Genomic DNA, 24658 nt, shown 5'->3' with positions numbered 1-24658 from the left:
GATCACAAGTTTTGCTCCTCTTTGTCTTTATGTTTTAAACCTTGCTTTTTGTTGCATTACCTGCTTAGGGTAAGAACGGTGAAATTCATTTAACAATTTTTATTTAATACAGTTATGAAGATCTGGAATATAATGCCCTTTAGGTTTGAAATGTAGGTAAAAAAACCCCATAACTCCATTTGCAAGTAATTTTTCAAAGTATGCAACTTTTATGTGGGATTTACCCAGACACACCCAGAGATTTGGCTCCTGGTTCTCATGTTAATCCAGAAATGGGATTCTGTCAATATTATGTCATCTTATGGTTAAAGGTACTAACAGGAAAAAAGGAATATTTATATATAATGTGTGTGTGTGTGTGTGTGTGTGTGTTAGTTATTATTTCCAATATCCATTGGAAACACAAGCGGAAAAGTCAGTTTTGACAGCTGAAATATGCAAAATCAGCTGGGAAACATTTTTATTTACAAAATTCTAATTAACAAACAATTAATAGTTAAACGAAAATTGTTTTAAAAAGAACTTGACAATGTCTGGAAATATTTAGTTTTAAATAAAACAGAGTGTAAGCCAAACAAACACACCCAGCCAATTTGAAATTAATACACATATGTATTAGTAATATATTAAAATATCAAGTAATATAACTACATAAACATTAAAATGGCATGGTAACAATTGGGCAGTTCTTGGACACTGGTTGGGGTGTGTCTTTAGAGATATGCTTCTGTTCCTGGGATGACCAGAATTTGTAGATTACCCATAAACTATTATTTTTTTAAGTCTCTCTGGCAGTTTAATATTGTTTTCTGCTGGAATTATATTTAGTCAATGCCATGAGCAATTAAGTTCTTCAGTGTGAGTATCATGCCTTTAGAGTGATGAGGGCCAGAACAGTTTCTTTTACAACTGTAGCGTTTAAGCCACAAGACAGTAAACAGTTTTTTGATCTTCTTTGCCTGGGGAAGCCTGTCAAAACATGGATGGTGAGACTCATTAGAATGTGGAGCTCTAGTTTTATGTTTATCATCTGTGATTTAATAATATAGTACATTATGCTCTTTGATGTGTGAGGAAATGTACTTGTACTATAATGCATTTTTTGCACCTGCACTTTATGAAATGGCTGTGGAGTAGTGTAGTCAAGAGTAAATGGCGTTTACCTACTACTTATTTGCGGAATGTGGAATTTAATTTAGGTTTACCTACTTCTTTTTTTTTAATCACTACATCACTGAGCTATGGCTTAGTTATTATAAGCAAGGAAAACCTTTACCCCCTGGAGTAGCTCCCATGTACATTTTGGACATAACAAGCGCACACATGTTTATGTGAGCATCTGGCTATAGGAGAGGTGTCGATGAGACTGTAAATCAGGAGGAGCTACTTTGCATGGAGTGTATTTTTACTCCAAGCAGTAGGCCTAGATGTGGGAATACCTGGCTAGACAGGTTCCCTGTGCAGGAGAAAGGTTATCCTGCATGGGACAGGGAGGCCCTTAATAAGCAGCACACAAGTCACAAGGCAGTCAGGAATAATGGAGAGCTGGTGGGTGTTCAGGCAAGGGAGCAGCTTGGTTTGGCACTCATTTATTCATGGCTTGGCTGTAGCTGGAGCACTGCAAGCACAGGGCCTGGTCCCACAACTCTTGCTCATGCTAAGAAGCACTTACTGCTGTGAGGAGGTCTGCTCCGAGGCGGGCCTGCTGCTCAGTGAGCCAGGTGTGGAGTAGCAGGGCCTCCTGCTCCACTGGAACAGGGGTGTTTATCCAAAGCTGGCTATGGCTCAATTGGGTGGGAAGAGGTGGGGTGGGATGGGGGCTTGGAGGAAGGGGTGAGGTGGGGTCTGGGGGTGGAGCAGGGTTCCAGCACCTCCTAAGTCAGTTTATGCTGGTGCCATAGGGTTAAAACTTACCGTGACAGCCTTTGAGGCTGGTCCAGCTAATGCCAGTTGATCCTGCCTGTGCTGCTCTCAAACTGTGTCAAACCTCTCCCTTAAACCTCATTGCAAATGGTGACTGCATTCTTGTCACAGATCAATTCCAATCTAAAGTTGGCTGGCCTGGGATGTGAGAAGCCAAGCAGCAGCCTGTCATTTCAGTCTGTCCTAGACAGCAAAGCCCACAGCTTCAAAGATAGTTAGGTACCTAACTCCCTTTTAAATCAAGGAGCATTCAGTGCCTAGGTACCTTTGTGGATCTGAGCCCTTCACTCCTCTATGAAGGAAATGCAGGTTTTCACTTCAAAAACTGAAAAATCTCATGAAGTTTTTACCTCTTTCAGGAATGTAGTGCCAGCCCTATCAGGGTGCTCTCTTAGTATAGTGCAGGCAAAGATCTCACGTGCTCCTTGGACTGCTTTTTGAATGGTTCAAAAACAACACAGTACAATCATAAAGCAAATGCCATGGATTTATTTGGTGTTGAAATAAATTACAACTGTAAAGCATAATTTATTGCATTAAAAATGATCTGCTTTTAAAGGGCATTAAACCAAATGTAAACAGAACAAACGCAACTTTGATTGAGCAATTCATTTGTTTTAAACTTTATAAATAGCCAGCTGTAGTAATTTAATTCTATACTCTATATTGTTGAAACCTCTGGACATAAGTTTATAAAAAGACTTGCACATGCACAAAGGTAATTTGAGTTTACCAAAAGGATATTATAGAACTCAAATATGTTTAGTGGCTTCAGGGTGGAAGTTACTATTGTGAATTCTCCAGTACAGCTCCTTAAGCGCCTAGTGCTGCTTTCCTCATGCAGACAACTCCCTTTGATTTTAATGGCGTTTGATCTGTGAGAGTAGAATCCAGCCCTAAATGATGAATTAGTATAGAACCAAAACTGATCAGTAAAGCAAACATTCATTGCAGTTACAGTGTTAATATCCAGAGAGCAGAGACTGTTTTCTAACATGTTTAAAAACAAAACAAAACAAAACAAAACAACCCAAACCCTTGACCTTCAATGAATTAGTTTTGCTGGATAATTTGTATTTAATTTTTTCCCCCAGATATAACCAGTCCTCATTTCTGAGATTATATTAATTCTGCTCAAGGCCTTTTCTCCTGTAGTAGACAGATCCTGTGAAGTGCTGAGTACCCTGAGTTTCCATTAATTAGAATAGGGTTTGAGGGAGTTCACAGCCCACCCAGAAGTGCTCTGCACAATCCAGGATCTGGCCCCGGTTGCATAATGATTTTAGCACATGAAATTCCTTGAAACAATGAGCTCAGCTGTGGCTAGCTCTGCATGGGCGTGCAAGGGGAAATATAGGCACAAGGGCCCAGTCCCTCGAAGATATGTAGGCTCCCACCTTCCAGAGAAATCAATGGAGGTTAGGAGCCTAAACACCTTTGAGGATGTGGGCTAAGGAGGGATCTTCCACACACCCTGGTGCTGAGACTAGACACAATTACAACGTTTGCACTCACAGTGTGAAATGACTCTGAAAGGGCAGTGCTCACAGAGGCAGAGAAAAGGGGTGGAGGGCCTGCATCATTCCTGCCTCCTGAGCTAGCTGGCTGGCCGGCTGATGTTGCGGAGAATAGACAGTGCCACAGCCACGTGCGCCCTGTACCGGACTCAGTTACAATGCCTGCCAGAGCACCCATTTAGGCAGCATGCCTCCAACCCCTCAGCTCTCTGTCTCCAGGCTGCGTCTGAAGAGTCACAACTGAGCTCTATATCGGTTCAGTCGTGCTGCCAGTAAGTCCATGGCAAAACACTCGTTGAAAGCACTAGGAACAGGATTGGGCCCTGTAGTCTTTATAATGAGTGTTTGGAGCAGTTCAGAAAGGTTACTGGGAAAATCTCCGGGGCAGCTTGTTTTTAAACCACAAAAATCAAATTTGAAAATGATGCGTCACTGGTGGAGTAACTGTGTGAAACATTATCGAGGGTAAATGTAACATATCGTAGCCACTTGGAAAGGTCCAGTTGAGTGAGCGATGTCATATATATCAAAGCGCTCACATTCTTTTCATACCAATTGGAATTTAAATCACAGACTGAAGTGTTAAAATACTTTGTACTGTATTTCTGAACTGGAATGGATAATTTATCACATCACTGGCTCCAGTAAATGTGCATCACACTTTACGGGGCTTATGGCAACATTATCCAGTTGATTCCAGTTCAATTTAATCTTTTCATTGTAAAAGAACAGGGCTGTTTTCACAGCAGTATGCAATTTGTGTACATTTTACAGAGAATTTCATTTTAAAACAATGAGAAAATAAAGTTAAAACTTCTAGACATTTCTTTTTCAGAGGCGGTCTTTCCATTACGCTTTAGTGGGCTGCATGTTTTGCTAGTGGGACAACTCAAATAACAGGGATTCCATTGTTGCATTTAGTAATATTTTTCAAATCCCATTTAGAATGTTTCAGTGGGAGTTTATGAACCTAGGCCCAATTTTAGAGCTGCATGGGCTGCTCACCAGCTTTTTGTACCCCTGATCCAGGGGTTAGTGGGGGAGGTGTCCATTTAGCTCTCAATGCAAGTAAGAACAGCCTTAGGGAAAAGTGCCTTTCTGACAATTGGGGAATTGCTGGAGTCCCGCAACACTCCTTCCTCCACCATCCCCCTTACACCAGACACCATGAGAGTGGTAGCATGGAACCAGTTTTGCTATCTATGGAGGTCCCCGGGCACTGGGGGAATCCTGGGGTAACATAACTTTGTGGCTGCTTTGTGCCAGCAGGCTAATACTAAGCTATCAGGACCAGGATCTGGCCTTATACTTTTTACCTGTCATCCCCATGCCTGACACAGCACCATGTGTTACAGAGGTATAAAGCCGAAATACACTGGCCTTTTCCCTTTTGAAAAGTCAGTTTTGTTAGGTTATGCTCATTTGTAACAAAGATTTTGACCCCATGGACTTTTTCTAAGCATTTACATATTTTTATTTGAAGACTAAAAGAAAGAAAGAAAGTTAGCCTTTTGGGAAGAAAAGTGCAGAGAAGCTTGCAAATTAAAATGCATGTACGTCACCAGCCAAATCAGTGACCTCCTGTCTTTGCTTTACACCACTGCATCTAATTAGGTACTTAATTTCCCAATTCTTTTCCAATGTTCTCTGGGGCATTCCATTCTGTTCTGTTACACTGAGACATCTCAGTGGATTGTCTGAGGAAACACCTAATGAGACTAGCAAACAACTGATGCAAGGGTAGATACACGATTCCCTTCAGGAATAAGGGAGAGAAAGAGACTCAGCTGCACAGACTAAGGGCCAGGTTCATTCCAGGGTCTGGTGTAGTCCTTGGTGGAGATCTCTGGCAGCAGAAAGCCCAGGAAGGGAAGAAAGGAAGGAAAGTCACGTGGTGTGGGTGCTAGCCTAGGACTTGGGAGACCTGGGTTCAATTCCCTGCTTGCACCACCCTTTCTTTGGGACCTTGAACAAGTCACGTTGTCTTTTTGTACAATGTACTTCTCCCCTGCACAGGGTGTTGTGAAGGATATTACAGATTGTGAGTGGCTCAGATGCTGCAATCTCTAGGTACAGATAAGTGTCTGTTAGGTAGCTGCATTGCCACAAAACAACAGCCTCTCTTGAACTGTGGAAAGTGGGTGGTGCTTACCAGAAAGGGGACACAGTCGGGATGGCGCTGGAGTCTTCTGTGGAGCACTAGCAGGAGTTACAGCTGACCTCCTCCTGACAGAAACCCCAACTAAGGGCAGTGGCAAGGATATCATCTATGGCAACCAGCTGGCATTTTGGAGTCTTTTCTAGTGCAAGTTTATTAAGCCTCCTTCTCTGCGACTAATGTCAATGCAACTCCAGTCTGAAGTACCACATGGAAGAACTAGCAGTGAGTACAGCTAAGCAAATGACCTAAAACCTCCCTGAGCCTTAACACATCGCTTGTGTTTTGCAACTCACCTTTGTCAGCCCGCAAAGCACCAGTCACACAGCAATCCCACAAGAATTAACTCTCTCTTTCTTTTAAAACAGACCCACCACACTTCAGATCCAATTTCTCTCTGCTTAGCCTTTCTCGTTTCCTCAGAGCACACTAATCACTTTCAAAAGCCGTCCCTTCCTATTCTACCTTCCAGAGCTGTCCATTATGAGTGGCCTGTTGTACCAGAGGGGGAAGGGATAGTTGCACATTTCTGGACTGCACTCTCTTCATCCTGTCTCATCTACCCTTGTGCTGCTGCCGCCAAGTAAAATATGGGATGCAGCAAACCTTTTATCTGGAAGGTCAGAGGCTCTGAGGCAGTGTGTTCTCGAGGAACTGGAAGTCAGGAGCACTTCAAATCTTCAAATCTCTCACCCTGACTCACTGCGTGTTTGGCCTCGGGCGAGGTACTAAGAAGGTCAACGTTTCCAGAAGCATGCTGCACTTGAGGCCCTTCAGGCTGACTGTCAAGAGGTTCAGAGCTCTGACTGAGGTAAAAAACAGAGGTGCACACAAAATTAGAGACTTCTGAAAACATGGCTGCGAACTTGTGTGTTCTCCCATTTGTAAGTGAGGATAGCAATGTTTACCCACCTTTCTGAGGGGCTGTAGGCATTAATTGATAGTTACACAGGGCTGTAACATTTTAAAGAACTCTGTAATTGCTGGGCATTTTTATTATCAGGGTGGTAGCTCATGAAAACTAAAGGGTGCATTAATAAAAAGACCTAGATCATAGATAGGCCTTTTCATCAGTCAAGCACAAAGTGCCTTACACCAGTGACAAGTATCAGAGGAGTAGCCGTGTTAGTCTGGATCTGTAAAAGGCAACAAAGAGTCCTGTGGCACCTTAAAGACTAACAGATGTATTGGAGCATAAGCTTTCGTGGGTGAATGCCCATGCGTCTGATGAAGTGGGCATTCACCCATGAAAGCTTATGCTCCAATACATCTGTTAGTCTTTAAGGTGCCACAGGACTCTTTGTTGCCTTTTACACCGGTGAGTGAGTCTTATTATCCTCTTTTTACAGATAGGGAAACTGAGGCAGAGAGGGGTAGTGACTTGCTCGAGGTCACAGCAGGTCAGTGGCAGAGCCAGGAACAGAACCCGAGTCTCCTGACTCAGGATCTAATGCCTTGCCTACCAGAGTATACTGTATAATGGGCATACATAATCCTTTGAAAGGTTACTAGGAATTAATGTACATGTCCTGAGGAAAAAAGGCTTCTTAAATTATGCATTGTGGCACTCCGTACTCTACATGTGTATTATCTGTCTTGTTAAATCCATGTTAATTGGTTGAAAGGACAGTTGGATGGCTGTTATGACAGTTATCTTCTGGGCTGCCTGTCATGTTGTTATTTCCTAAGGAAATGCAGCTAACAACATGCATATGGCTCAGCTGAGGAACAGATCAGTTTTACATGGACAGAAAAGTATTTCCTTGTACCCAAATTAGATTTTTGCATGCCTGTGCATACTCACCCAAAGCCTGCCTTGCGTTGCTCCATGCCTGAGTTACATGCCAGATTTGCTTGGTTTAGCAGGCATATCATATGCACATGGCAATCTGGCATGAGAGCACATTCTGCCCTTCAACTCCCAAGCAAGAATTCACCAAGCAAATCTAACTGCCGGTAACTTTGTGCAGTGAATTGGGCTTTCACTAGGAATTACTGTAAGCTCTCATGACTAATCTTGTACACAGTGTATTTGCTGATCTACTTTTCAGGGTTCAAACTACTTTCTTCCTTAATGCCAAAATGCTAAAATCTTATAAAGCACTATTTTTGCTGACTACGTTTCTCTATGTTCTAAACCTACCACAAGGCATGCAAACAAGTGTCGTTAAATTCATAAAGCTTTTAACTAAAAAAAAAAATTAAAAATATCAAACATAAATTAAGATATTTATTCCTCTTTATCCATTGTTTTAAGCACTGAATCTTCTCCCAAAATTTTGCAAAGTTCATTCAGTCTCTGCTGCATTTCAGGAATTCCTGCAAGCTGGGATTCTAGTCTTTGTTTTTCCTCACTGAGTGATAAACGGATAGCAGTGTCCAATTGTTCAAAACGCCAGCCTCCTTCTCCATCAAACTGCAACAAGTGAGTATGGTACTTCCTGCAGAAGAATTTAAAATATTAGTAATGGCTTTGGGGACATTTTCGTAAGTAAGGTTTGAGATTCCTGAGTGTCAAGTGCCTTAAGGCAGACTTTGAGCAAGGCACTTCTTTTGTATAAAACATCTTCACACTGCAATACCACCATGGCTGAGAACAGGCCGTTTTTAGAGTCACTGGGTAAAGCTTTTAAAAGTGAGTATGTGACTTGGAAGCCTAAATCCCATTTTCAAAAAGAGATTTCAGCACTTTGTAGCCTAAGACTTATTGAAAGTCACTAAGGCCTTGCCTACACAGGGATTCAGCAGTTGCTGGCCAGCAGTCTATGTAGCTGCACTGGTGCTGACCCCTGAGTTTAGACAAAGACAAGCTGCAGTTTGCAGCAGTTGAGCCTCCTGCCCTCTCAGAACTCCCTGCTGAGGTGGTGCTGGAGGGCGCCCTCAGCTGGGTTTTAAGGGGTGCCACCCCAGGGCCTTCTGCCTTGGGGTGGAGGTGGCTGTCCCCCACTTCCTGGCTGCCCAATGAGGAACGGCAGTTGTGGCTGAGGCTGCACCCCCCTCAGGGCCGGCTCTAGCATTTTTGCCGCCCCAAGCAGCGGCGGCAGCTCTATCACCGCTTCATTCTACGACGGCAATTTGGCGGCAGGTCCTTTGCTCCCAGAGGGAGTGACAACCCCGCCGCCGAAAGGGCCGGACGTGCCGCCCCCCTCTTCATTGGCCGCCCCTGGCACCTGCTTGCTAGGCTGGTGCCTGGAGCCGGCCCTGATCCCCCTTCAGCTGCCAAGCAAAGTCCTGTTTCTTCAGATACTGTAACAGCAGCAGCATCTGTGGCTCTCGGTCCAGAGGGGAATGGCAGCAGGGAGCCCCCTTTCCTGGCTGCACTCACCAAAGCAGTCGAGACCTCTACACCTCCTCAATCAGCCAAGGAAAATCCTTCTCTCCTGCCCACCCACCTGAAGACAATGAGCAGCTGCTCTCCATGAGCATTTTCCTGAGCAGAATGCCTCATGCTGCAGGGAGTCCCCTTCACACAAGGACATCACAACTGTCATCACACAACTCCACAGCTATGGGGCCTCTATACAAACCCTATCCCCCATTTATATAAAATGGCCCCTTCCACGCCACAGAATGGAGGGAGCATATAGACCATTTAATTTTATTTATGTTACTTTCTATGTGATATTATACCTTCCTACCAGAAAGTCTACAGGTCCCGACATTTTGCAGGACGTGGTGCAACAGAATGCTATTGGTATGACTGTATTTATTTTATGTTATACGTCAGTTTTCCTGAATTTCAAGCCCTGACTGTAAGCTTTGCTTGTCCAAACACTTCAGTCCTCCAGTGTTACTTGATTTGCAAGCAGTGAAAAAAAACAACCCTGCACAGGTGTCATAGATCTTTCAATCAACAGCAAGGCGTGTGCTCAGAGAAATATTACAAGATGTGCACGTGGACTTTTTCAAGACACACTCAGAGACACTTAAAAGAACATGGGGGAGGGGAATTCCAGCAGATGTGCTGTTATGAGCTGGGTAATTGATAGTGAAATTTATTGATGTTGAACTATATCACAATGTGGTGATTATCAAAGGCATGTAATTCCATAAAGGAGATGTGATAAATTAATAAACTTCCACAGTTTATGACATAATTAGCAGATGAGATATAATTGAATCATTATAATGACCACATCACATGCACTGTTCTGTATAGCACAGATTGCTTAACCAATCTTCTTATACCCACTCCCAAAAGTCACATAAATTAGAAAGAAGACACTGTCCTGAGAAGAAAATAGTCTGAGATGGCTGATTAATGCTGTCCGGGAGAGCAGCCAATCTGCTGCATGAAACATAAAATAACTGGTATTGCCCAGTGTTGTCCTTGAGGAGGAGAGAACAGTTCATAATCTGATCTTCTGTCTCTGCACTGCAATAACCAGGAAGCAAAGCTGAGTTGAAGAAGTTTTAAGTCTAAATCTCAGAATGTGGTACTTCCTTCTTCCCATTCAAGACCAAGAACATCACCTGCACCTGCACAATACACACTGTATATTCCCCACAAGTCTATGAAATGGATGTATTAAAATTTGTGTCTTTTGCTATCAAACCATCAGATCAGTTGATAATTTTGATAAACAAATGGAGATTACAGGAGGAACTGGAAACCTGCCTGACCAGCATAATTATCTGAAAACAAGTAAAAACAGTGGAAATGTAGACCTCCAAAGACCTTCAATCCAAACCAATACATAGAAGCTCCCTCTGGGTTCTCACTCTCTTGTAGGCTAGACACCTCTCCCCCACTCCCGTACTTAACTAGATACTTCCTTTCTTATCCAGTGATTTTAAAATAGTCTTGCCCCTTTTTATATTTAAATAGGATTTTTTATTTTTAAATGTAATCTAATCTCTTTTAAAAATAAGTGGAATATGGGAGCTGAGCTTGTGGGTGGCAAACATCTATTTTTCCAGATTTCCTGTCATTTGAGTTTTTTCATAATTTAGGCCCCAATCCTACACATGCTTTACTTTCTGCTCTGTGAGTAGTCCCATTGACTAGGGAGGAATATGGCGGAAGCAATCCTTTTCTCAGAGAAGCTAAGGGAATGGGACAGAATTACAGCATATTTCAACTGTGAGGTCAAGCTGGCAGAAGGCCTTTTGTCACAGGATAAAAAAAGAAGGTGGCAGTGGAGAACTTGGACTTGAGAACTAATGGTTCCCATTTAGTAACAACAGATTTGTGCTTTTTTGCTTTCTTTGCACTTAACATTTGTATGTATCCGACTACTTGATACGCTCTATAAAAATATTGCCTATGCTGGGATCTTTTATAGTTGTTACTGCCTAATTTAGAAAGGTCTCTCTCACTGTCCTAATATTTTTCTTTGTATAAACAACCTCATTTGTAAATATGAAATATAACTTTTCTGCCTGCGGGTGCACTGAGAGGTTAAAAAAAATGCAGGATTAGAATGCATAATTGACGCTAAAAATGATGGGTCTGTTCTTCCTTGTAAAAGACAAAGGAGATTATCTTGGTGACAAATTGGCCATCTTCTTCTTCCAAGCAATGGACAACCTACCTGAGAAGTAGCCATTCTATTTATCTTTTCCCTTCATGTTTACAGAATAATATGGTGATATTTGCTGCAGCTGTGACATGATGTATTAATTAATTGGCTCTTTAGTTATCTGCATGTTGCTATTAAGAGTGAAAAATTCAATTGCATTAAAAAGGAAATAAATAGGTGTACATAAAAGGGAGAAAATCAATGCTAAATGCATTTACATGTCTATTATTGTAGTCAAGTTATCTTAAAAGGAGTGTAGATATTGATTTCACAAGTGTACTGGAGCACAGAAGAAAAGCGAGTCTATCATCTGGTAGAAAGTTAAAAATAACCCCCCATTGTAAGTACTTGGATATACTCACCAAAGAGAAGGTCTGTGTGTAATAGAAAGCAAGGATATCCCAGAACCTTTTGCAGCTTGGAATATCTTTCCTTCAACATCAATGCTTACAGCACTTGTACATTCATCCAACAATGCGTATTTTGGTCTTTCAAAAGAAAAGAAAATGTGTTACTCATTTAGTTTTTCCACAACATTCCTATACACTATAGATACAATGCTTAATTTAAAGAACAGAGATGATGCTTGTTTTGGGGTAAGATAACTGGTTTTCAAAGACCACTGTGACTCATCTAGTACTGTAAGCTGGTATGCAACAGCACAATGGCCCCACTCCTCAAACCCTTACTCAGTTAAAACTGCCTTGATCTTTTAATTATAACCCACTAGTGCGTGGGGGTAGAGTAGAGGCTTCACTCTACATGCAGCAGATTAGTGAGAAGTTTGCAAATGCTGTACAATATCATCAGAAGCTCCAAAGTATTAATAAAAATACATTAAAAACCCTAACCTAGGAGCCCAGCTTGGTGGATCAGTGATAATACACTGCACTGCCACTCAAGAGACCTGGGCTCAATCCCAGATCACACGCTCTTACTCCCCAGGCCACAATGGAAGCATACTGCACCCGAAGGAAGGGAATGCATTACGCTGCTTAAAGGTAGCCACTCTGGCTGACAAAAGAATACAGTGGGCAGCTACTCAAAATAGGTTGATGTTAAATTACACACATGAGGCTTATACCCTAGAACATTGGTTCCCAAACTGGGGGGCATGCCCCCCTGGGGGGGGAAATAAGAAATTCCAAGGGGGGCACGAGGCTGCCCGGCCCTTGAGCTCCTGGCCAGGGAGGCTAGCCCCCGGCCCCTCCCCTCCCGCCCCCCACAGCCATGCTGCCCTGCGGGCAGCTCAGCTTGCATCCACCCACCTCCCAGACTTTTCAATAAGCTAGTTCTGCCGCTCTGAGCGGCCAGGTAAGGGGGAGGGGAGCGGGGGGGCTGGATAAGGGGCAGGAGGTCCCGGGGGGCAGTCAGGGGAGGGGTGTGGACAGTCAGGGGACAAGGAACAGGGGCAGTTGGATAGGGGGTGGGGTTCCGGGAGGGGACGGTCAGGGGACAAGGAGCAGTGGCGGTTGAATAGGGAGTCGGGTCCCGGGAGGGGGCAGTCAGGGGACAAGGATCAGGGGGGAGTTGGATGATGGTAAAGGAGATATGGGGGGGCGTGAGTGTTTCTCAAAAATTAAAAAGGGGGCATGATGCCGAAAAGTTTGGGAACCACTGCCCTAGAACTACTACTCTACTACCTTTGGAATGGAATAGATAGACTACCATCAAACAAAATCATCAGAGACAGAGATGAACATGATATGTTGGGGAAGAGTCAACACAGCTTGTGTAAAGGGAAATCATGTCTCACCAATCTGTTAGAATTCTCTGAAGGAGTCAAACAAACATGTGGACAAGGGTGATCCAGCTAATATAGTGTACTTGTACTTTCAGAAAGCCTATGACAAGGTCCCATGTCAAAGGCTCTTAAGCAAAGTAAGTTGTCATGGGATAAGAGGGAAGGTCCTCTCATGGATCAGTAACCAGGACCGGCTCCAGGGTTTTTGCTGCCCCAAGTGGCGGGGAAAAAAAATCCGCGATCGCAATTGCGATCGTTGACACTCCGGTGAGGGACCCGCCGCCGAATTGCCACTGAACAGCCTGACGTGCCGCCCTTTCCCCTTGGCTGCCCCAAGCACCTGCTTGCTGGGCTGGTGCCTGGAGCCGGCCCTGTCAGTAACTGGTTAAAAGATGGGAAACATAGGGTAGGAATAAATGGTCAGTTTTCACAATGGAGAAAGGTAAATAGCGGGGTAACCAAAGGATCTGTACTGGAACTTGTGCTGTTCAACATATTAATAAATGATCTGGAAAAGAGGGTGAACAGTGAACTGGAAAAGTTTGCAGATGATACAAAATTACTCAAGATAGTTAAGTGCAAAGCTGACTGTGAAGAGTCACAAAGGGATCTCACTAAACCCAGTGTCCACTGGGTGACAAAATAGCAGATGAAATTCAATGTTGATAAATGCAAAGTAATGCACATTGGAAAAAATAATCCCAACCATACATACAAAATGATGCGATCTAAATTAGCTGTTGCCACTCAAAGAGATCTTGGCATAATCGACAGTTCTCTAAAAACATCTGCTCAATATGCAATGGCACTCAAAAAATGAACAGAATGTTAGGAACCATTAGGAAAGGGATAGATAAGAAGACAGTAAATATCATATTGCCAGTATATAAATGCATGGTATCCCCACACTTGGAAAAATGCGTGCAGATCTGGATCGACCCATCTTAAAAAAGAGATACTACAATTGGAAAAGGTGCAGAGAAGGGTAACCAAAATGACTAGGGGTATGGAAGAACTTCCACATAAGGAGAGATTAAAAAGACTGGGATTGTTCAGATTAGAAAAGAGATGACAGAGGTCTATAAAATAATGAATGGTGTGGAGAAAGTGGATAGGAAAGTGTTAATTACCCCTTCACAAAAAGGAAGTAGGGGTCACCTGATTAAATTATCAGGCAGCAGGTTTAAAACAAACAAAAGGAAAGGCTTTGTCTCACAACACACATTCAGCCTGTGGAACTCATTACCAGGGGATGTTGTGAAGGCCAAAGGTATAACTGGGTTCAAAAAAGAATTATATAAATTCATGGAGGATAGGTCCATCTTGGCTAATAGCAACCCCATGCGCCGCTGTCCCTGAACTTCCAACTGCCCAAAGCTGGGACTGGATGAGAGGGGATGGATCATTCAAAACTGCTCTTTTCTGTTCATTCCCTTTGAAGCATCTGGCACTAGCCCCTATCAGAGAGAGGGAACTGGACTAGATGGACCACTGATCTGACCCAGTATGGCCATTCTTATGTTCTTATTAGATAAAATACCCAGCAGGGAATCTAGGTTTGAATCCCATGCTGGGACTGTTATGTGGTATATGTGTGTACAGCACCTAGTACAATGAGGCCCAGACCTGTCTGGCCTCTAGGCACTACTGCACTATAAGTGTTAAATGGCTATTGCTTCCTGATCTTGCTTGGTGCATGGTGGTGGAACTTCTGGGTGCAGGGCTGACCTGTATTACTCAGCAGTGTTAATATATCAGAGGGTAACTAAAGACCAACTCAAGATGCTTCTATCCCTTCAGGTGCTGAGTGTGTTGCTTTGCAGAGTTTCCAGCCTCAGGTAGCCCAAGAGTAAAGGTCCAAAGGATAGGTCTCAAACTCACCTCCCCCATACGACGATATTTACCACGATATTTCTAGGACTGCCCCAATGTAATCATTTTTGTTCAAGATGCTAAGGAGAGTAATGTCTGGAAAACGCAATGCTTTTAGTGACAAATCAAAGCAGAAACAAGAAGCATCACCCAAACGGAAAAGCTGATCTCATACACACACCTCTTATAAACTGTGAAGTCTCTTTTCCTGTGCAATTGCAGACCAGTATTGTGTGGGGGTATAAAGACTATCACTGCTCAAACCATTATCGCAAGCCTCCAAAGCTTGGCTGCCTGAAAAGCAAGTGAATACACTTACTTATGATAAAACATGCGAGCCATGCCCATCCTCTGCTTTTCTCCTCCTGATAAGACATCTTTCCAGTCCATCACAGCATCCCAGCCTTCAAAAAGATACAAACAAAATGGAACTATAATGTACAAAACAGGAAACCATAGAAAATTAAGTCCCTGCATGTCTGCAATCCTCAATTCAAAGCAAAAACAAAATTCCCAGTGGTGTGGTAGAGGAGGTAGATCAAGGCGCTGGGTAAAATTTTCCGAAGTGCCTAAGATTTATGATCCTAAATCCCATAGAGTCTCAACTGAAATAGGCTCCTAAATCCCACTTCAATTTTGAAAATGGGATTTGGCTCCTAAGTCACTTATGCAATTCTGAAATTTTTACATGTCACCTCTTTGACAAATGTATTCTTTCAGCTGTGTAAATCTATTTGTGCATTTTCATGGCATGTTTATCTCATGGGAGAGTATGCGACACTTCCTTAAAAGTTAAATAGGAATTTTCAAAAAATCAACCTACAGGATAAAGAGACAGGAAATTTAAGAAAATAAATGAGAATTCAATGAGTCAAAATATGAAACCATAACAGTTACAGAGTGACTCTCTTGCTATTGCAGGTAAGAATGATGTCTGCTCAGATTTTTGGTGACGCAGTTAGAAATGTCACACACACAGGCCTCTGCAACTGTGAATGCAGACTGTATGAACAAATGGGTACCTGTGCAGCACATGTGCATGCACACACAGATTTTTTTTGCATGCAAACCTCTCCACCCCTTTAATAAAAAAGTGACCCCACAATTTCTATAAAATTTGACACTGTTTATATAGCTTTTTCCATAAATCTTTCTTTTACCATCTCTTCCTCATAGAAAAATCAGTAAAAAACCCCATTTGAATGCATTTTATTTGCTATTCTTATTACTGTCGAGTTGTGTTTATGTCAGCATTGTGGCATACTCCTGACATTATGCAGGCTACCTTATTAAAATTAAGATTTTAATAAAATTAAGCTTGATAGAACAGTGCAAAACAAGAAATTATTTTTAAAAGGGAGAAACTAGGGTAAGCACATTTCTCCCAATCAATCATTTACAGAGGAGAGAGACAGACTGTCTGACAGGTGCGAGAGCGGGTGGAAGAGGAGGAGGATATATTTCCAGATCAACCCAACAGCACTGAAACTAGAGGAATAAGGAGACCCACAAAGACCTTTTGCTGCTTCCGCTGCCTGATCCAAAATGAACAGTTGCCAGATAACACCGTAAACAAGGTCAAGTAAGCAAGTTAGACTGTCATTTCTTGGCTTTGGTCTATGGTTAGAAAAGTGCAGGCAGGGTTTTGTAAGGGTGCTGTAGGCTTTTGGCTACACAATTGCATTGTTGGAATTGTGCCAGGGCCCACCAGAGCTGTGCCTTTGTCATTTAAGAAGCCTCAGTAAGTCTCCTGATGGGAGGTCAAGCTAAATGAAAATGGGAATCAGTAATGCTGGAAGCTGAATTCCTAGAATTTTCTGTCTACCTGATTGTAAAATATATAGTAACACAATGACATTATTCATATATGTACATGCACGTAAATGACAGAGAAATACAACTTTTTCAGTCCTTGGTTCTATTATTCCTTAGAATTACATTTGACTCAAATCTGGAGGATCCATCTGGCTCCCAGTATATGCTGAGTGTATATTGCTTCCTATCAGCTGATTTCCTTTAAAGAATGTTGCCTAATTGTCTCCCTCTCGAGTTATCATTTGGGTGAATTCTGCCACTGATGATAACTGAATGTGGGGGCTCTTTGTGACAGGGTGTCCCAGGTGCTAGAACCCAGCACAGCACTGAGATGGAGTGCTATTCTGCAGACTCAGCCCAGCAGACAGATGCCATAGGTCTGGTGAGCTCCAACCAAGGGGAACTGACGTTTTGGTGTGTCTCTTTACGACAAGGGGAACTGGGGTAGGGACAGAGAGTAGTAGCCATGCAAACAACTAAACTCGGGAAGTAAGTGAGGCTGATGCTTATATTCTCTTTTTATTTTACGTTAATAAAAAAGGAAACCCCAGGGACGTATTGGGATGGATGGTCTGGATCCAAAGTGGTCTGTGGGTGCGCATGTACTAAGAGTGGGAACTGTGTCCACCTATAGCCTATACCAGATACGGCACAAGAGTGGTGGAAGGCAAAAGAGAGGAAAGGTTGCTGGAAAATGGAGGGAACATGACCTGTTTAGTAAACTCCTCTTATGGTCCCCTCCAAAAGAAGATATGACCTCCATTTATTAAGGCAAAATTGCCAGGTTTGCATCTGCTTTAACTTATACTTTAACCGTATTCTAATATTTTCGTTTGTTTCTGCTGCCCTATTCCCTCTAATGCCTTCCTCATCCATCCCCTCCACGAGACTTAGCAACATAAGGACTTAATAATGGTTAGGGAAGGAACATAATATAAATGTTACCTGTTGGCTAAATTTAAAATCAATGCTAATTTCTAATGCTCTGATCTCTTCCTCTGAACAGTTATTAGTGTAGCTTGCAATAAACCAGCTTCACAGTTTATATCTGCAATAACAATTGCACGTGGATAAATCCTTTGCACTTACATAGCACCTTTTAGCAAAGTATCTCAGTGCTCTGGAGACTTCAATAAAGCTCACAACACCCGGTGACACAGGCAATTATTATCCCCTTACAGATGAGGAAACTAAAGCAGAGAGGTTAAAGACCAAATCCTTATACTTCTCCTTCGTCTCTGATTGCACAACACAGGTGTAAAGAATATTGAATATCGTATATATATTCATTTTACAAATGGGAGGAAAAAATCTCCCCAAAGTTGTTTATGAAAGGAGAACTGTGAGATTTCAGAATGGATTTAAAGACATTTCATAGTTAAAAGGTTAATTTAGTCACATGACAGAATATATGTAACAAAGCGATCAAGGAAAAAAAAATCAGACTATCCGAATAGCACACATTTAACAGCCTGGATGCTCTTGGCCAGAGTATCGTAAGTGGACGCTCTTGTCAAAACTACTCTAAATTTGATTGCAACACCAATTCAGTTCCTTGTACAGGCTCCTGGATCGTCCTCTCCCACTTTCAACAACAAAAAGTAGGCATTTGTTCTGAGCACATTTGGGGCTGCAGTAAAGTACATCCCTTGAGTCCCGTCGACATGAAAAGAGTGGCACTCTGCTACCGCAAAATGGTCAATAGACAGTCACAGGTTCTTTTGAAACACTGAAAAATAGGCAAATTGAGGATTGGGGTGGTGTAGCTTCATTGGCAAAAGCATAAATAGAACTATAGTTATCAGACTGTGAAGTCTTTGGCGCATACGCCAGGTCTGTCTGTCTATATAGTGCCGAAGCCTGTGGGAACCAAGTCCTGACAAGGCTCCTGGAGCTATCGTAATGCAAAATAATCATGCTGCAAAGTCATGAACTAGTTCTACTTGCTTAGCAGTTCATCAGTCCCTGAACGGGCAAAACTGGGCAAGCACTAGGCAGGTTACAACAGATGTCTGGGGATTTTATAATGTAATAAACTGATCAGTGTGCCCCAGGCTGCACTGCTACTGACAGTTGCTAAATATGTACACCTTTTGACCCAGGATGGGGAATTAAAGCTCTACAGTCCCATATTTACTTTTTTTTTTTTAACTCTTTACTCTAGATTACTGGCCATGTCTTTTCAGCATCAAATGCTAAACGTGGCTTTATTTATTATGTCTAATATATTTTATGTTTCTATTCATTTATTTTATTGTAAAATTATTGGACAGCATTCTGAGCACCTTCACCAAGTTGCATTGTGGGCTTTATAAATAAACACAATATTAGGTTCCCCTAGCTCAGTAGACACTATCAGTGTCCTTTTTGTGGATCTTGGACCAAGTCCAGGGGCGGTATAAATTAACTGGCTATCAGCTGGCTAGAAAACAAGGGTAAGTGCCCCTCATCTGATCTCTGAGGCAAACCTGCAGCCAGGCCAGGGCAGGTCACTCAGCTGTCCTGACTCACTCCTCCAACAGAGCCTGCAGTGACTCATCACTCAGTATGCTGCAGCAGCCTATCCCTGAGCAAGACCCAGGTCAGATGACCCCCAGGCACAGGTATTTCACTGACCCTGCAGAGCTGCAAGTCAGTCTGTGCAACAGCACTTCCTGGCCAGGAACCCTTCTGCTGCTTTGCAGTATTACTCGGGCCCTACCAAATTCATGGTCCATTTTGGTCCATTTCATGGTCAGAGGATTTTAAAAATTGTAAATTTCACGGTTTCATATATTTAAGTCTGAAATTTCACAGTGTTGTAACCATGGGGGTCCCAACCCAAAAGCGGGCTGGGAGGAGGGTGGTCGCAAGGATATTGTGGGAAGGTCCTGGTATTGCTACCCATACTTCTGCGCTGCTGCCTTCAGAGCCGGGTGCCATACCGTACCATGCTGCCCTCACTTCTGCGTTGCTGCTGGTGGCTGTGCTGCCTTCAGAGCTGGGCTACTGGCCAGCAGCTGCCGGTCTCCAGCCGCCTAGCTCTGTGAAATCTGGTCTCCCCTACAATAGCCAGACTTCATGGGGGAGATCAGATTTCACAGTCTATGACACGTTTTTCACAGCCATCAATTTGGTAGGGCCTGAAATATTACAGATTTCCTATGCTTCCAGCCTGCTCTTGATCTGGTTCTTGTTCCTGCCCCCAAGCCTTGTCCCAGTCTACTTCAGCCTGGTTCATGCCTTGCCCTGACCCTGCTCCAGGTCTGCATTAGCCTCCTGATCCCCAGACCCTTGGACTGACTCCAGCCTGGCTTCAACTCGTTTTCTGACTGTGATCCTAATTTAGTCTGTACGTGGACTCTGATCCCAGTTCTGACCCACAGCCTGTCCCTGGGCCCTGGTTTCAGAGTGGCCCTGGCCCAGTCCCAACCCCACATCTGGCTTTGACCAACACTCCAGCTACCAGGCCTGACCATGTAGAACCCAGAGCCTGACAAGTCGGTGTGGAGAACAATGACGTGGGTAGCAAATTCAGCCCCTAGCCTAAGGGAGTGCACCTCACACTGGGAGTTGCCTGCTGGCACCAGAGCTGAATTTGGGTTTAGGAATGTTCAGATTCAATCAGCATAAATTAATGTATTGATGAGGAAAAGACCTGCTTTTTCTTGTACCTGCTGGTTAGTTGCTTTTCCTGTTACATCCTTCTTCTGCCCCCATGGAGAGTAAGTTACATGTGGATAGTACATCTATTAAATGCCAAATCTGGGCAAGTTATTTTTCTTTGTCTCTTACACTCACTTTGACCCATTTTAGGCCAAATCTTAGTCCCAGTGCAGTAAATGGAACTTCTGCTATTGGCTATAATGAGAGTAGGAATTGGCTCTGGGAGGGAGTTTGTGCTCGGGAGGGGTGCAAGCTTACATCACCACTGAACTTGGTCCAGAGACTTCTGCAGCAGTTGCACCTGCTTGGCCAGATTTTGATTATATTTGTACCGATGTAAATCTGAAATAACTCTACTGAAGACAATGTGATTATTCTGGTATAAGTCAGATCAGAATCAGGCTTGCTTACTCCAGGCTGTGTTTGGCTCTCTCAACCCTACCCCTAGGGATTGGAGCACAAATCCTTACAGCACCTTATTATGTGTACCCAACAATCACAGACGATTAAAATATAGACAAACTGTAAACTCCTCCGGGCACAGCCCTAACAGAGACATAATACAGCAAGGGATGGGAAACAAAGGGAGTGGGATGTGAAAGACAAGAGGGTGAACAACAACAAATAATGAGAAATGCTGTTTGTTATAGATATACATCTTGCCCCTTTTCTTACAAATAATAAAAACATGTAAACTGTTAAAATAGCTCGCAGATATTCAACAGGACTTGCTAGAAATTGGCTAAACTAATAATGGTTACATTAGGACCTGTTGGGTATAGTCATGTGTATTTTTTAAAAAGGTATATAATGTCTATTAACATGCACATATAAAAATGTATGTAATGCATATAAAAATACACATATTTTGATTGCCATCCTTCTCCTGCACCCTTTGTATGTTGTTTGTCTTGTGGAGAGGAAGGAAGGAGGGAAATGGAACAAACAAACTGAGAGTCTATCATGGCTCTGATTTTTTTTGCTGGTATGTTGTAACCCGCTCCTGGTCTCTTTGTCTGCTTTTGTCTTTTTAGATTGCAAACTCTCTTTGCAATCTAAAAGGGGACTTTTCTTACCATGTGTTTGTGCAGCACCTTGTGCAGTGAGGCCCTGACCCTGGCTGGGACCTCTGATTACTCCTGCAATAAGACTAATTATAATATTGTCATTTGAATTATTTGTATAAAGAACGTATCCAAATCTGAGATTCGAAAGTCAGGCAGGAGAGCAGGAATAGAGGGCAGTGATGAAAGGCTGACTGAAAGCCCTCCAGCCTCAGAAGCAAGAGACCAAGACCTTGATTTTGGGTCTTCCACTTGGTAGTATATAGCACTATTGGCAACGGCTGCTCTTTAGGTGCAGCACTGTAACTGCCTTATTGTTATCGTTTATTACAACAATCTGTAACTCCACTAGCCGTCCCCCCTTTTTTTTGGTCCTGTGACTGCAGAAGTGTTAATGGGCCACTCCATTTGAACAGGTCCATAGAACAGTGGTTCTCAAACTTTAGCAACCCGAGGACCCCCATTGTCATTTAAATTTTTTCAGGGACCCCTAAGCCCTCCACTCAGTCCTTGCCCCGCCCCCTATCCCAAGGCCCTGCCCCTTCTCTGAGGCCCTACCCCCTGCTCTCTTCCCCACCGTCACTCACTTTCACCAGGCTGGGGCAGAGGGTTGGGGTGCAGGAGGGGGTGAGGGGTGCAGGCTCTGGGAGAGCGTTTGTATGCGGGGTGCAGGCTCTGGGCTGAGGCAGGGGGCTGGAGTGTGGGAGGGGGTGAGAGCTCCGGCCTCCAGCTCCCAAAAGCAACCTGCACATCCCTCTGGCAGTGGCTCCTACATAGGGGGGACAGGAGGTTCTCCGTGCGCTGCCCCTGCCTGCAGGCACTGCTTCTGCAGCTCTGATTGGCCGCAGTTCCCAGCCAATGGGAGCTGCAGAGTCGGCACTCAGGGTGGGGGCAGCACATGGAGACCCCCTTTCTCCCTGGGGCCTCAGGGACATGCCGGCCACTTCCGGGAGCAGTGCGGAGCCAGGGCAGTTAGGAAGCCTGCCTTCACCCTGCTGTGCTGCCAGACTTTTAGCATGCAGGAGGTGCTGGGAGGGAGGGAGAGGAGTTGATCAGTGTGGCCCGCAAACCCCCTGGGGTATCCTCAGGGACCCCAGTTTGAGAAATGCTGACTTAGAATATGTGCTAATTATCGATGCTAAACAATCTGTTCCATCTTGTATTTAGCTGTGAGGCTCTGAGTAACCTTCCCAGACCTGAAGAAGAGCTCTGTGTAGATCAAAAACTTGTCTTTCTCACCAATGGAACTTGATCCAAAAAAAGATATTACCTCACCCAACTTGTCTCTCTAATTAGCTGCATGTGTTCAGATACAGAGCAGCAGGCAATTCATACTGGCGCATGCAGAGATGACGCATGGCCCCCAGGGGCATGCGGCAGTCAAGTGCCCCCCAGATTAGCTTCCCGGAAGCAGGGAGGGAGAGGGGCTCTGTCCTTTTCTCCTTGCGCCTCCCCCTCTTCCGCTTCTCTGGCACGTTTGGCTGCTCTCCCTAGCAGAACTGGGTGGAGAGCGGGACGGAGCCACTTCTACCTGAGGGTGCCTAAGAGGTAGTGACAGCCCACTCCCTGCCCAGACTCGGCTGCTAGGGACAGGGGGTGAGCATGCTGCGTGGAAGAGGGGAATCCTGCTCGCTTGGTCCCTGTCCCTGGCAGAAGAACCCGGGTGGGGAGCCAGGCTCTCTCAGGCAGAAACGGCTCCGTCCCGCTCCTCACTCCCCACCCAGCTGCCAGGTAACGTGGGGGTAAGGAGAGCATGGTGGCCCTGGGCTGGGCAGGGTGTGTGTGGGGTCACTGGGCAAAGGAGACATGTGGGGAGGTCACGTGTCCTCCCGTTCACATAGTGTCCCACCGCATATTGGGAAGCACAAGTTGTCTATGGTTGAAGGCCTTTTTCTTTGCCACAGGCCTCAGGAAAGCATTGACAGCCTATGAACATACACCATGCGATGGCCTATTGCTATTATAGCACAGATGCTTGATATGAAATGTCTTTCTTTTAAAAAATATTTCTAACACTGCTATTTGGAGAAGTGTCTGTAACATATCCTTCCACTATGAAAAATAGTTCATAGTGGAAAGCTAGCATAAAAAAGCAGACGAAAAACATGGATCCATCCTTCCTATTCAGCTCTGACTTTATTTATTGTGTGTCTTGTTTTGGGTTTATTTTGAAATTACTTCCTCCCCACCTCATCCCCAGGGCCCATTCTGCTGCTGCCCATAACAGCCACAGCTTAGCTGCTTTCACTGCTGCTGTTTTTGGTCCCACCTTCCATTACAGAAGCTAAATTGAGACTTATTAATATAGTTATAATTTTTAATTCTCGATTTAGTTAATTGGGCCCTTTGACCCTTCTGCATCTACCTCTAGCTAACAGGTTTAGTCTTCTGGTAAATGTTCCATGCTGTGTGTTATATTAACACATGTGAATGTTAAATATGAGTGGAGATGAAAGTAAATTTAATTTACTTTGATTTTATTTTCTCAGATTTATCTGAACAGGGCAATGTCCCAAAAACCCAAAGGGCAGAACCATCATGGCTTTTAGGTCAGTAGGTCACACAATCATTAAATTCTTCACATGGGAAATGTTAACCTAGGTAAAAATATGAGTGCAGGATTGTGGATTGGGAAAAATGGGATAGGTATGAAAAATATCATTACACACATGGACATAAAAGTGATTACTAATGTTATACTCAGGAACTATTACTATCCACACTCCACAGTAGCACAGAAAGTCACCAGTACAATATGTTTTTCACAAAGAAACCAATATCCTGCTTTTTTAGCAGAGTAATGGACTCCAGGCAGGAACTGGAATTCAAAACTAGCCTTGAGTGTCCGACTGCCTGAGCCACCGGGGATGAAGTGCGCTGGGAGAATGATACCGTTGGTCTCCGAGAGTATGAATTACTGCACCTCAAGTATCTCCTCCTAAAGGAGCACCAACTATAGCTGCACAGCCTGCCCACCTACGGTATCCTCCTGGGTATCCTTCTGCTTTTTTAAATGCTAGTAGTTCTGTCACAAACCAATATCTACAGCACACTGCTAAGGGAGTCAATTCAAACTACAGAAAAGGAACTGGTGGGACCAGAACTATGAAAACATTCTACAGGAAAACACAACGGAACAAAAAACTCATTGACATCAGTGCTCCAACTCCCTAGATACAACAGGAGACATTAATATCTTGACATTTACTGCGCTGAGGTATTTAATGACCCCTATTCTTAGAATGAGGAATACTGGGAATACCATGGTAACTTATACTGCAAGTTATAACATGATGGTTCTAAGGGTACTCGCTGTAGTTTAGTTATTTTTAACTCATTCAGTCTGGGGATGCTTGTAAAAAATACTACTAAAAATGTGCTTGCTTTGGTCAAAGCCT

At 43.6% G+C, this 24658-nt stretch overlaps 1 protein-coding gene across 2 annotated transcripts in view; it reads right to left on the bottom strand.

The window, feature by feature from the left end:
* Positions 1-7811: 7811 nt before the first annotated feature.
* ABCD2 (ATP binding cassette subfamily D member 2) overlaps positions 7812-24658 on the bottom strand; it is a 64755-nt gene continuing 47908 nt past the window's right edge. For both annotated transcript variants that reach the window (XM_005286829.5, XM_065554266.1), the window contains 3 exons: positions 15056-15140; positions 11483-11608; positions 7812-8039 (listed from right to left, as the gene is read on the bottom strand). In XM_005286829.5, the coding sequence (XP_005286886.1) occupies positions 7829-8039; positions 11483-11608; positions 15056-15140 (422 nt within the window). In that variant the 3' untranslated portion in view covers positions 7812-7828. The remainder of the gene's footprint in view (positions 8040-11482; positions 11609-15055; positions 15141-24658) is intronic.

The sequence above is a fragment of the Chrysemys picta genome, chromosome 1 (genome assembly GCF_011386835.1).
Source record: "Chrysemys picta bellii isolate R12L10 chromosome 1, ASM1138683v2, whole genome shotgun sequence".
NCBI lineage: Eukaryota > Metazoa > Chordata > Testudines > Emydidae > Chrysemys > Chrysemys picta.
The sequence above is the reverse complement of the archived record's forward strand: the minus strand, read 5'-3'. Positions and strand labels throughout refer to the sequence as shown.